This window comes from Melanotaenia boesemani, chromosome 3 (assembly GCF_017639745.1).
Source record: "Melanotaenia boesemani isolate fMelBoe1 chromosome 3, fMelBoe1.pri, whole genome shotgun sequence".
In the NCBI taxonomy this organism is placed as follows: Eukaryota; Metazoa; Chordata; class Actinopteri; order Atheriniformes; family Melanotaeniidae; genus Melanotaenia; species Melanotaenia boesemani.
Window position 1 is genome coordinate 37951314 of NC_055684.1, and position 13790 is coordinate 37965103.

The 13790-nt window shown below is 41.0% G+C and overlaps 1 protein-coding gene across 4 annotated transcripts in view; it reads right to left on the minus strand.

Annotated features, from left to right (window-relative positions):
- cdh4 (cadherin 4, type 1, R-cadherin (retinal)) overlaps positions 1-13790 on the minus strand; it is a 240945-nt gene that overhangs the window by 16411 nt on the left and 210744 nt on the right. For 3 of the 4 annotated variants that reach the window (XM_041981128.1, XM_041981126.1, XM_041981130.1), the window contains 4 exons: positions 11059-11196; positions 5267-5452; positions 4919-5172; positions 1149-1300 (listed from right to left, as the gene is read on the minus strand). In XM_041981128.1, the coding sequence (XP_041837062.1) occupies positions 1149-1300; positions 4919-5172; positions 5267-5452; positions 11059-11196 (730 nt within the window). The remainder of the gene's footprint in view (positions 1-1148; positions 1301-4918; positions 5173-5266; positions 5453-11058; positions 11197-13790) is intronic. The other variant, XM_041981127.1, reaches the window with a different exon arrangement.

The window sequence follows — 13790 nt, forward strand, 5'->3', positions numbered from 1 at the left end:
GATTCCTTCTTTAATCCTAATCCTAACAATTTAATACGTTCCTTTTGTAAACAGTAAAATACATGTTGGAGAAAATGTGTTATTTGATTTGTGCAACATTAATCTCCTGTCGCTGCTGCAGTGGTTTGTTTCTGAAAATGAATGATGATGGGAAGTAGCAAATAAACGTTTGTGGGAAAGAAGTGTGCAGCATCTAAAGAGCCAAGATGAGATGAGATGAGATGAGATGAGATGAGATGAGATGAGATGAGATGAGATGAGATCTTTTATTGTGCATTGTTTGTTTTTGTTTTTATGGGAGCAGTGCTTGTTGTAAAGTCAAACTGTTGCAGGAAGGAAGGCTCTGCAATGGCGCTGATTCACACATTTGGGGTGACAGAGTCTAAATAAGGGTGCATTCACACCAGGATGGTCTGCTAAACTTGGTCCGATTGGTGTCTCGGTTCAGTTGGGGGGTGCAACATTCTTCTGGATCGAGGTTACGTTCATGCTGCACGACTCAGCGTATTTCACTCTCTGCCAGAGGCGGCGCTACAGCAAGAATTACTGAAGCAGAAGACGAGGCAACCAGCGAAGAAGAAAATCATCTATTGGTTAATGCAGAAGAAGTTTGGTTTCTGGTACATAAGATAAACATGGAGCTGCATCAGATCCTAGTGGCCTTGGGTTGATCAGAATTCAGTCAGAACTTTTACTGAATTCTTCCATGTCCGGCTGCAACGTTTCTCCTGTCCAGAGCGGTTATGTTTTGGTTGTGTTTACCTGTGATGCCGGGTGCTGAACCCACAATACACTTTGTAATCCGCTTCCTGTATTTGATCCACTTGAAACGGACCAAGTCCGCTTCTTTGATTTGTATCAGAATTCATTTGTACATTCACAATAATCCAAACGAAGTGGACTTTCCTAGCAAACGGACTTGGATTCGAATAAAAAAGGCTGGTGTGAATGCATCCTAAATGTCTTAAAACCACATATACATGCCATGTCGTATTAGAGGTAATTAAAAAATTCTGCTCCTCAGAAATCCATCCAGAAGTTGTGGAAATATCTCACAAAGTACCTGAAATTAAAACATCCCACTATAAAACTGTATGTGCCCACATGTTTATGATATCATCAGAACATACACGGTCATCCTGACTTACCAGACTTACCATTGTCGTATGCCAGGAATGTGGCCTCGTACATGTTGTTTTTGACATACATGGACTCTCTGTCCAGCATTGCCATGGTGGTAATCTGACCGTTGGTCCTGTTTATCTTCAGCCAGTTCGCTGGATCTGACAACTTCGAGTACCTGCAAACATACACCCACATATAAGCAGAGATGAAGACGGTCAGAAAAGTCACTTCATTTACTGCAAACACAAACAGGCACATATCTGATGACTTTTACTTAAAAACCAGCAGCTTCAAATCGTCTATTTGTTGATCCAAAGTGCCCATTAAATTAAAAAGGTTGAATGCTCTTTACCATAATAAACGGCAGCAGCCAAGCATCTCTGAAGTGTTACTGTGACATGAAAAGTGGAACATATGCTGACCAAGCGAGTGACAGCAGCGGTTCATTAGCAGGAAGACTGAAGAGTCCATGTGCAGACCAGCTGAGCAGCGCTCCTGCTGCCCTTTGTACCCACACAGCCGCGACAGCAACTCTTACTGCCATCACAAGCTGATGCAACCTCAAAAGCTCTATAAAGTCTATAAATCTTATTAAGACTGATGAGACCTCTGAAAAGATGACCAAGCAAAGCATCATAAAGTAAAGTTCATTTCTCTTATGAGAAATGAATGAGAGGTCTCACTGAGGACCATTGTGTCCCCTTAATGACAAGAGATTGGTTCAGACACAGGGAAAAAAAAACTAAACAAATAAACAAACAAACAAAGAAAACAGAGAGGGTGGTAGAGATCAGAGTTGTGTTTCTCTGTAAACATGGAGAGCAGAACATGACAAGGGTGAAGGGGATTTAATTAAAGAAGTGCTTTGGAGGCTGCAATAGTTAGCCAGAGGCTCTCAGGCGGTCAGAAAACTAATATCACTTCCAGCTAGAGACACAAACACCCACGGCGGGATAAAACAGCTGCCTGAGACAGACACACACACCCACTTTGTCATTCTGTGTTTTTACAGTTAAACAGGTGGAAACAGATATAACTTCTAATGAAAGATCCTGTCATGCTGTTAGTGAAGGTGCCCGGCAGGTTTCTGGTTTGTGTGCCTGGAACTTTCATTGCCTCATGTGCCAACAAGATGTCATCCTCTGCTGTGCTTATTGGCAAACAGCAGAGTGAAAGATACAAAAAAAAAAAAAAAAAAATGCGAATAAGTTGATGGTGTGAAAATCAACAACGTCAATGTCAACGTTGTGGTCCAGCTGGGTCAAATCTTTTTCTATAGCACAGTCAAAACAACCTCATTTGACCAAAGTGCTGCACAGACAGACAATAAAACAAACATATAATATACTCATAAGCAAATGATCAAATAATAATAATAAAAAGGCAGAAAGAATAAAATTAAAACAAAAGCTAAGCAATAAGAAGGTTTAAGAAGACAACCTGCATAACTAGAACTAGAGGCCTCCTGTCTGGACGCCACCAGGAAACGGTGCTTTTGTCACCTCCTGCCTGGATTATTGTAACCCTGTTTTTGTTGGAATTATCCAGGGTTTAGTCTCCCTTCACTGGCCTCCTGTTTGTCTACGAATCCATTTAAAGATTCTTATTTGTTTATTAATGGTCATTTTATTTGTCTCAGCTGCTTCATTCTTACATGCCATCATGTCTTAGATCAGCTGATCACACGTGTTTATCTGTCCCACAGACATTTTATAAATCCAGGAGACAGAGCCTTTTCAGTTTTAGCTCCTGAAATATGGAATAAACTTTAGGTCTGGTGGCTTCTTCTCTTGTTTTTAAAAAACACACTGTTTTTTTTTAAAAAATGTATTATTATTTTTTATATATCTATTTTAAACGCACACTTTTAATTCTTTGTTTTTAAGCCAGTGTGAGATCTCATCTGTGTCTTAATCATTTATCCTTTGTCTGTACTCGTGTTACTTTTAATTTGTTAAATTGTGTTACTTTAAATTTGTTATGGCCCCTATGTGGTAATTTATAGCTGTTTTATTTCATTTTAATCCTTGTTCTTCATTTGTGCTGTTTTTAAGCGTTTTCTCTTTTTTTTTACATGTAGTGTTCGGCACTTTGGTCAGCTGTTATGCTGTTTTTAAAGTGCTTTAGAAATAAAATGTGATGGCATTTTTGTTTCATATTTTTTTATTCTTACGTGTATCTGAGACTGGGGCTGGAAATACATTTTCTGAAGCGCCACACCATCAAAACACTAAATATTTGGTGGTGGTGTGGAAGCTGCAGTGGGGGGTGTTTTAAATCTTCACCTCAGTTGCTTAAAACTTTGATCATTCCTTTTTAATCTATCTGTACTGAGTTTCCATCTTTACAGAAGTTCCAATCACGTTTGCTCTTCCTTTGATCTTGCATTCAAGCTTTAAACTAAAGTATTTATAAGCAGAAATATCCTCACTCTGAAAGGGTGATGACCAAAAATACAAGAACACACATACAAATGCATATATTCAGTCTTTCTGCCATTTAAATGACATCAAGCAGTAAAATTAGCTGGCAAACAGGCTTGGCCTTACATCATCTTGTTCTTTCCTCCAGAGAGCAAAAAAAAGGCAAGAAATTCAAAACTTAAAAAAAGAGCCTGTGCTGGCTCCTCTCCCACCCACACTCATGCAGAGGGCTTTCAGTCATGCTCTGTGGGCGCTCGCGAGCATGCCCGTGTGCTTCTAGCAGCTTGCGTTTGTGCATTTCTGTGTCTTTTGTGTATATAGTGTGCAAAGGTTCAAGAGAGGTTGCCCAAAGGGAATACAGGAGTAGAGATGAAGCTGCTGTGAGCTGAATGTCTGCTGGCAAGCTGCTTCAGAGACAGCAGCTCTGAGCTCTCATCAATAAAAGACACACAGACTGACGGGGAAGAAAGCGACAGGGTCAGTGGGAGCAAATGGGAGGGTGGGAATGGAGGGTAGGAAAGGAAGTACACTAGGAGGAGATACTTCTATCAAAAGGCAGACAAGCTCAGCCCAGTTGGTTTGCATAACTTTTTAGCCGAGGAAACGTGAGGAGTGGGTGCTGCTCACACCCCTCTGCAGTTTCTATATGAGTACGCCTCCCGTCACCTCCTTCCTATCAATTCTGTAACATTTCCACTTAGTTTCTCAGTGAAAGTGGCCATCTTGTTGACATTAAGAAAAATCCATCTCTCTCGTTGCAGCTGGCGATGGAGTGGAATGGTGCTGCTGAACCTCGGTGAGCATGTGGGAGTTTCTGTCACACAGGGTCGATGCCTGGATGGCACCGTGCCCGCTGTCCTCCCAGTTAGGAGGGGAGGGATCAATGAGGAGGAAGATAGGGATTCCAGGGAGGGCAGACAGACAGCATCCAACCCATTACACATGACCTCTTCACACTAGTCGCCTGGCAACGGGGTGGGGGGTGGGTGGTGACCGTGATGTGAAGTTGAGAGGAGATATAAACTGTGGAGAACGCCCCCAGCTCTGATTATACACTCACCATGCTGAAAATTCGGTGAGGGCGCACACATGAGGGGGACAAAATATTCCTGATAATGCTCAAGTATTCATGAATATCACATGATATTTAGTTTTCAGAGGATCCTGCTTGGACTCATGCTAAAGTAGAAAACTGGATTTCAGATTTGTATTTGGAATAAAAAGCCAAAAATAGGCAAATTATAGATAATCAGTCTGCCAACACATTTTGTCTTTGAGTTTTGTTTTCTCTGCCTTATGGTGGATAAGAAAACAAAAAAACAAAAAGCAGTCATTATAGATTTTTAAAGACGCTAAAACAGATGCTGCACCTGACAATCTGGTGGATGAAATGGTCTGGATCTTGGGCTGCAAACACTGTAAGTGTGGTCCCTGCCGGCACACCCTCCTCAAAACGGATCATCTTGGGGTTGACTGGGAAGACGGGCGGCTCGTTCACGTCCTGAACGGAGATGGTGACCCCTGCCGTGGACTGAAGAGAGGACTGGATGCCGCTGGCCAGGTGGGCCTGATTGGACACCACCACAGTCAGCATGAAGGCACGATTCATCTCGAAATCCACCGGCTAGAGAACAGAGCAGAGATGCAGAGACAGACGTATGACATTTGCATGGTTTCACTCTGAAAGTGTGAGGAGAGAAACCAGCTTTCATTTCTACCTTGACCACTGTCAGCATGCCCTCATTCGTGATGGGATTAGTGCGGATGGTGAAGTGTCCAGAGGGGTCCCCGCTGACGATGCGGTAGACTGCGTTCCAGTTGGGGCTGTGGGGCTGATCTCTGTCCACCACTGTCAGGTTGGTCACCACCACATTGACTTTGTTCTCTGGGACCTCCCCAGAAAACTGCAGACAGGAGGAAGCGACAGAAAGATGGAGGGAGGTGGAGATGATAGCAGAGAGCAAATGGGAGACAAAACATTATGAGGATTTTGCCATAGAAGTCAGCTAATGCATGTTAATAACTTGATTTATTGAGATTTGGAACATCTGCTTGTGCTATCATCCATCTTTTTAGATTTAGCATAATTGTTATGAAAACAAAATGTGTTTGGGGTCATGCTGATAATGCTCACAGCACTTAAGCATGAATGAACCTAAAGTGGAAGCAAAACAAATTTAAAAGAAAAAAGAAGAGCAGATATTTTTATTCAAATGTGGATAATAGAAAATCATATCTTCCATTATGTTAATGTACTTCCTCATTCCACAGCATATCTCCTCATGTGAAACTCTTTATTTGAACAAATGAAGTTTTCAATTAAGTGTTTACCCATTTAATTTAGATTGTGTGCATTAACCAAATCCAGGTCTTAATAAGTAATTAGATAAGTAGAGTAATTAAGGCTGCACTAGGAATAATCTTTGGCTAATGATCTTCATTATACTGCAATCTGAAACAACTCCCCCATGCACCGACTCAGGAGGAAACTTGGTGACAGCTGCAGAGCCTAAAGAAGAATTTACAGCACAATAGGATCCATGTCCCTCTCTATAGGGATTTATCTGGCTACTGAGGGATGGGCACTCAAAGGAAGTCAAACACACAAACTCCCACACACACACACATAGAATAAAAACTCTCTCTGCCTCACGATAATCCATATTTCCACTTGTGAAGCATTAGCTTGTTTATGGTGTGCATCTGCCAGCTGCTGTTCACTTTAATGTCTTCATCATTGCAGGATTGAAGCAGAGTCCAAAACATCCGACTCCTGTTTTCCCTCTCCCCTTTCTCCCTCTTTCTCCCTCCCTTCATCCCTTGCTTCCTCTTCTCCAGTCTCCCTGCTGGCCTGATAAGCACACAACAAATTAAATATGCACTCGCAGTCCTCTGTGTCCGGGCTCTTCCATTTCATTTTCACCGCAAGCTTTAGCATCAACACCGTCACAAACCTTCCAAGCTTGTCTGGTCGCTCTGTTAGACGACCAAATGGGATCTGCACCCACGGAGAGGCTCACAATGGTGCTGACTGGACAAGAGAGACCCTCCAAAATGGCCACTCTCGGAAATACAATATGGGCCCACTGATAAGACACTAGAGGCACAAAGTTCTAAAGAATTCTGTAGTTGCAAGAAAAGAAGTTCTACTTCCTTTTGAGTTATGTCACAAAAGGTTTTGTTGGTGTTACTGATTCTGGCTTCAGTGGGATTTACAGAGGATATAAACTTCAGCTGCTTTTCCAATTTGAACATGAAATATTCTTTAAGGTAAATCTTGGAAAATGTGTCAGTTGGCTCCCCAGCATAAGGTGAAAATAAGTTTTATTGAGGCTCACATCAGAAAAAGATTTGTTTGCAGAAAAATAAATATTTAATGTCATCAATCCATTTTCTATGGTTGCTTTTTTTGTCCAGGACTGGAGTTAGCAACATGCTACCTGCAGCCATGCACACGCAATCTCACAATAGGCCTAAATTTAACATATCTGTGGAAAAAAAATCTATTTAAAATAAACTTTTACCAGTAATCAGGAGGATCAGACTTAGAGCTTTCACCTGATAGGATGGATGCTTTAACTAATACACTAACACACACACACACACACACACACACACACACACACACACACACACACACACACACACACACACACACATATATATATATATATATAACTAATAGTTTTAATGACACTAAAAGTACCAGTAATATACTTTTTTAAATCTATTTTTATTTACATTAGGTTGGAAACCACTGTAAATCGCTTTAGATAAAAGCATCTGCTAAATGCCTGTAATTTAATGTAATTCTCTGGTTAGTTGAGGATCTCTGGTCGTCTCTGTTTGTGCAGCAGCTGCTTCCTCTTCCTCGTCCTCCTCTCATGTTGTTCTGTGAATCATGAAGGTTGTTGGTGATCAGCTGATTGACTTTTTCTCTTGTTGTGTTTGTTTATGGTTCTGAGAAGGAGGAAACTGGTGGTTCATGGTTCACACTGTCACATATTTACCCCAAAGTAGTTTTTGGCAGGACCTTCTCTAACACAGTCGCTGGCTGGTGGTAGACAGGGTTTATACATCAGCTATGCAAGGCCGGGTCTAGAAAAGTTTGGATTTTATGAAATATTGAACTGATCATTACAACTAAAGTGTTCTTTTAATGTAAAAAAAGTGAAGAAAAACTTGTAAAACAAAGAGCCAATGATGTGTTTTATCAACAGGTGTTTACTTTGGGTGATGCTGCTGTAGGACTTTTATCGCTGCTGCAACGACTGACGTTAAACAGCCAACATTGATGAAGAGACTCTGATCAAACTGATGATCTGGATAAAAATATGTTTTTCATCCATTCATCCATTATCTACAGCCGGTTATGCCAGTGCAGTTGGGGGCTGGAGTCAATCCCAGCAGGTACTGGGTGAAAGGACAGGTCACCAGTCCATGGCAGGGCCAACACAGAGACACAAGCAACCCCACTAACATGAGACTGACATCTGTCTACCTATGATGGCTGTTATATCTATCTAAAGGATGTAAAGGTGACAACATACAAGCCTCTGACTTCACATATTTTATATCATCATTAAAATTCAAAGTGATGGGAGCAGATATTTTCCATTCGGCACAGCAGCTGTTTATGTCCTTCAGTATCTGCAGCTCTACAGGTGAATCACTTCGATCTTTTAGCTTGCGTATCGGTTTTTCAGCAGCTCAGCTGCTGTTTCTCAACATTAATTAGTCAGTGACGAAGCGTGGTACACTCCAGATAGGTGGGAAACGTGCGATTTAGTTTGATAAGACAGATCCTGGCAGAAACATTGTCTTACTTTATCACACAATGACAAACGTAGCAGCAACACGACGCGTTAAGCCCATGTGGAGAGATGAATAAAACATTTTCCTTTTTCTCTCAAATTAGACGCAATATATCAACTTGGTTTACACCCCCCACAAGCAATTTCACTTAATTAAAATGCTTTTGTTTTCTCGATGCCCCCCCCCCCCCCCCCCACATGGAGCAACAAACTCTTCTTGTGTCTGTCATACACAAATAATCTCTGAACTGCTCCAAGTCTCATTGCATGTGTGGGAAGCGAGACAAGTAGTAGAAGAAGAGGAAAGAGCACACAACACACAAGAGAACACACCCTTTCATTTATTTATACTCATTACCATGCTGGAGTCACACCAAGATGCGACGAGCCAATCCGTCACCAAATTTCTTCTGTCAGTTTATGCTGCAGCAAAGCAAAGAACTAAGTTTCTGAGGGCTAACATGAAAATCTAGGCTCAGAAAAAGTAAAAACTCTGGCCATTCAGTGAAAAGTGCAGTCAAAACAGTCGTATAACTTTAGATACATGACTTAAATCCTTTTGGTACTTTCCCTAATGTGGTTCTAAAGACATGTTTTGCAGTTTTTGTGTGTTTGGCCTGCAGAGGTACGTCAGTCCAGAACTCCTCCTTAGTCCAGGACTGGGGTTCTTAAACTTTTACTTTGGTACTGTTCAAAGGGGTCCATTCAAATAATAAACCTGTATTGATCTCACTCTTGGTTTAATTGTTAAACTGACTTACAGTTTACCAGATAAAATTTTGTCAAATAAGTATCTATTAGTCATGTTTATAAATTAAAAAACTTTTTACTCCAAGACACTTGGATAAAAAAACAAACAACAACAGACAAACAAACAAACAACAAAAAACAAAACAAAACACAAAAAACAGGACAATTTAATACAGTGATAAAAAGATCACATTCAAAATAGCACAATCTTATGAAATAAAATGTAAATAAAATTGATAGTTTATTTGAATAAAAATGTTTGTAAATGATTGATTTATTTATTTAAATGAACTTTTATTAGAATTTGACCTTTTCTGCATCTGTAGCTCCTTTTCTTTTTATTTTTTCACCGGCTCTCCCTCGAGTGACGGTTTCTAGATGCCACTTTAGTTCCTCACTAAGCTGCTACAGTGCTGGATCGTGTTAGCTCACACTTCACACACTGGCTTCTCGGATCTGTTACCTCAGATTATTCGTATTTCATTAATTGGATTTTACTTGGGCCAAAATTTTGCCTCACATGGGGTTTGGACCAGGTTTTCTTTTGGTAATTGGTGTTTGTTTAACAACAGACTGATGGATATTGTGTCTTTAATTGATCACCTATGCAGTCTTGTAGACCATGGATTGTTTTGCAGCCTTCTAGGTGGCACTCGAGACCAAAATATGGACCCCATGGTTTAGAATCACTGGTCTAGATGAGTAAAAGAACCAGAACCACAAGGGCAAAGACCAGTTTGATGGAGCCCGGAATGTATTGGCATGCACACGGAGGACAGTCCTGCTAAGCTTGCTAAGCATGTTATTGCAGACAGCATCTCTCTGTCTATGAGATTTGCTTTGTGCAGTCATACAACAGCTCTACAAGACTGCGGTCAGCATTTAAACCTCCTTTTATGACCACACAGAGAACAAAGACTTGAGATATAGATAGAGAAAGATGTGCACAGGCAAATGCATGCATGCATGAATGCATACACTCCAGGAGCTGCTTACATATAGTGAATTCTCACCTCACCTCACCTCACACACACACACACACACACACACACACACACACGCACACACACACATACACACACTGCTTGTACCAGCTGTAAAGTGGTGTGCTGTCAGACCAGTGCGGAGGTATCAGGGACCAGGGCCAAATGCCTGCAGACAAACGCTGGCCAGCACTGGCTGAGCAAGCAGGCGCAGCACAGAGCGGGAGAAGAAAACTCATCTTCATCAGCACCTTTTGCTATCCCTCCACATGCTTCTTTCTAAGTCATATCCACTTGCAAACTCTTGTCAAATGCACGCTCATCTAAAATCTTTTTCTCTCATTTTCTGTGTTCAGTGAACAAACATTATGTTTGCTGCCTTTGACAGGAACCACACAGTGAACTATGTCACAGAGTGCATCTGGATGCTCTATTTAAATTGGAGGCCTGTATAACCTTGTGAGCCATGTGTGTGCCATATGTATTAGAAGGACAACATGAGGCAGAAGGATAGCAGTGCATTTAAATAAGTAGTAGCTAAAAAGACAGATGCAGAGACAAGTACAGTTAAACTCCTGACCTGCCTCATCTGGCATTCAGGTACATATCTCAAGATTGTAGTGATATGAGTGTTCATTGAATTTTGTATATAATTTTACCCCTTTACATATAAAAAGCTGCATATATTATCTATTTTTCATTCAAATCAATTGCATAAGCAGTTGAATAACTATGAAATAACTTACCTTTATACAGAGGCATGAGTTATATTTTCTGCTTCCAACAGCACACTTATTACTTTAAGTTCTTTTACCTAATAAATTATGCATGAGAACAGTGCAGTTAAACTGGTATGATAAAAAAAGACTTTTTACCTAAAAACAGTTAAGCAACTGGTAACTGTTGTCCAGCTGTGTTAGAAATGTAAGAAATCTGTCTATGTGGAGATTGAATAAGACTCACCGTCCTGACTGTAAGTTCTGGGGGATTGTCGTTGATGTCAGTAATGGAGATGAGGGCTGTAGCTGTGTTGGAAAGTCCAAAGTTCAGGTTTCCTTCCATATCAGTGGCCTGGACGATAATAGTGTACTGGGATACTTTCTGTAAAGCAGAAACAAAGAAACCACGTTCACTGGTTGGTATTTTAAAACACTGTTGTACAAGTTTGTGCTTCTCATGAACAAGTTCAAATTTCAGTTCATTTACATTCTTTTAGAAGTTAAAATTAGAGACTGGACTTGAGAGAGAAAAGAAAAGTTTTATATTATGCATTAAAATCAGAAAAGCTAGACCTTAGATTCTATCACATAAAACAGATGCATGTGGGACAGATGTGGAGACAGAGGACAGTTATTTTTTAAGTTATTTTTTATGAAGCAGCTAGTTTCAGTTCTCTCCCCTAAATGCTGCAAAATATAGAAATATTAAAAGGTATCTTCTCAATCTGGATGGATGGTTCAACTCTGCATATTTTCAAATTCAAAGTTGAGGAAACTGATGTTCTGGCTTGTTTAAACACTGGTGGAAATAATTTGCACAGAAATGTTAGATTTAATTTTCAGACATAATATTTCCATTAATAATAATTAGCAGACGAGGTGTCTGGTGCGCATGCTACTTCTGCAGCACCTTTCTTTTCACCTGCACTCACTGTTTCAGAGCAGATTGCAGTGGCATTGCCACAACGTGTTGTTGGTTTGTCATGCTTGAGTGCACAGTGCATTGTGGGTAAAGTGTCACGTCAGTGGAGCACCGGGGAAATGTAGGCAAAGACTGTTGCAGGGCCTCTGAATGAGTTCATTGAACGTGTTCATTTAAATTTGTTTGTGCAGGACACAGTTTCAACTCCTGCAAAAATAAAAATGGAGTCAGGACTCAAATGAACTAATAAGCACTTTTTTAAAATCCATCATCAGAACTCATATGAAAAGTTAAAAAATAGATAAATTCATAACAGACCACTATCCCAAATCCCAGCTAAGTATTGGATTCACACAGTTCCTTTATTTACAGCTGACCAACCAGTGGAACATCTGTGTAAATGGAGTCCATTAGAAGGCCTTACCCGCTCAATAACAGACAGTGGACAACACAATGCACAAACATGCACAAACAAACACACAGAAAGTTGCAGAGAGGAAGCATTGTGTTGGCAGAAGCCCCATCCATTATTGCCTAAAAGTCTAAGCTTGCTGCTGTGGGACCAGACTTGGATCATCACTCATTTTAATGAAGGTGCCGCCACTTTAAGATGCGCCACAGTGCTTCGTATATTACAAAGAGGTGAACAGGCCTTATTTAGTCCAGTTACAGTGAGGGGAACGGGCCCCAGAGTGTGCTGTGGCACAGACTGCAATATTACAGCACTAAAGCCAGAAAATACACACACTCACCAATCGTTGAACTAAAAAAAGCTTCTAAAACAAAGAGAAAGAAACAGAACAGCCACATCCCAGTGACACTGTCCATGGTGCTGAAAGTTCACTCTGTCCCCAGATTCACCACTCTGATGAGGTTTCTGTGTGTGTGTGTGTGTGTGTGTGTGTGTTTCCACCCTGACTGTATGTAAGCCTCTATGCTTTGTGGCTTCTTTCACTTTCTATAAATCCATTTGGCCCAGGCCTCCATTGTGTCAAAGCATAGAAAGAGAGTGAGAGAGAATGAACGTCAAGGACAGGCCACTGCCTACTGCGCACGACCTGCTGCTTTGTTGAACATCCACAATGTACCCAAGTGATGGTCTAATGTTTGTTTGTTCCTGTGCTAGCTTTGCCTTATTCTACTGGAGCCAAATTTATGAGTGCTTGAAGAAGCAATAGAAAATCCAGCAAGACATCTTGCAGCTATAGATGGGTTAGATAATATTTCCTGCATAGTTGGCAGCATCTTCCTTCCTCTGTTAATTGTGTTCTTTGTTAATACACACCGTGTGCTTCTTTTGATCTCTTCTTATCTTTTATAATCACATTTTCCTTAGCCTGTCTTTATGCCTGTATCTTTCTTTGTCTGTTTTTCTGTATCTTTCTCCCCCACTTATTCTTCTTCAGACCACAAGGATGCAGTTCATTGGTATATTAGTCCATGCACTGATGCTAGTTAAAATACCCAGCCAGACTCATTCTGCATTTCTCCAAGTCATTATGAAGTACACAGACGTGTTAATCTGCACCAAACCAACCCTATTAATGAAAACTCAATACTGGCTGCCCTTTATTAGTCTCATAATGAAATATCAATACCATCTCCCCTCGTACAGTGCTTCAGTAAATACAGCCTCCGCTCAATGGGCCTCTCTTCAGACTCATTTAGATCCAGTCACATACGTCAGTCTAGAAATAGCATCAGATGGCTGCAAGAAGCTAATAGGCTCAAGATTTGATGGACGCCTTGTCCTCTGGTCAGGTGAAGAGAAATGACTGAAGCTGAGCCAGCAGGTGGAGCTCTCAGACAGTTAGGGGTGGGGTGGGGGGAGGCGGAGGGAGGTGGGGCGATGCTATCCTGCTGGGTTATATTACTCATCTGACAGCGGTTGTGAGTTTATGGACCTTCTATTGCACACATACGAAGCCACTAACGCTTCAGTGAGTGGGAACAGGTTGGACTCGGATACTAAAAAGCACCGGATATACACGTGCTCAAGGAGCACACACAAACACACACACACACACATACACACTAAAACATACTCTCATGCA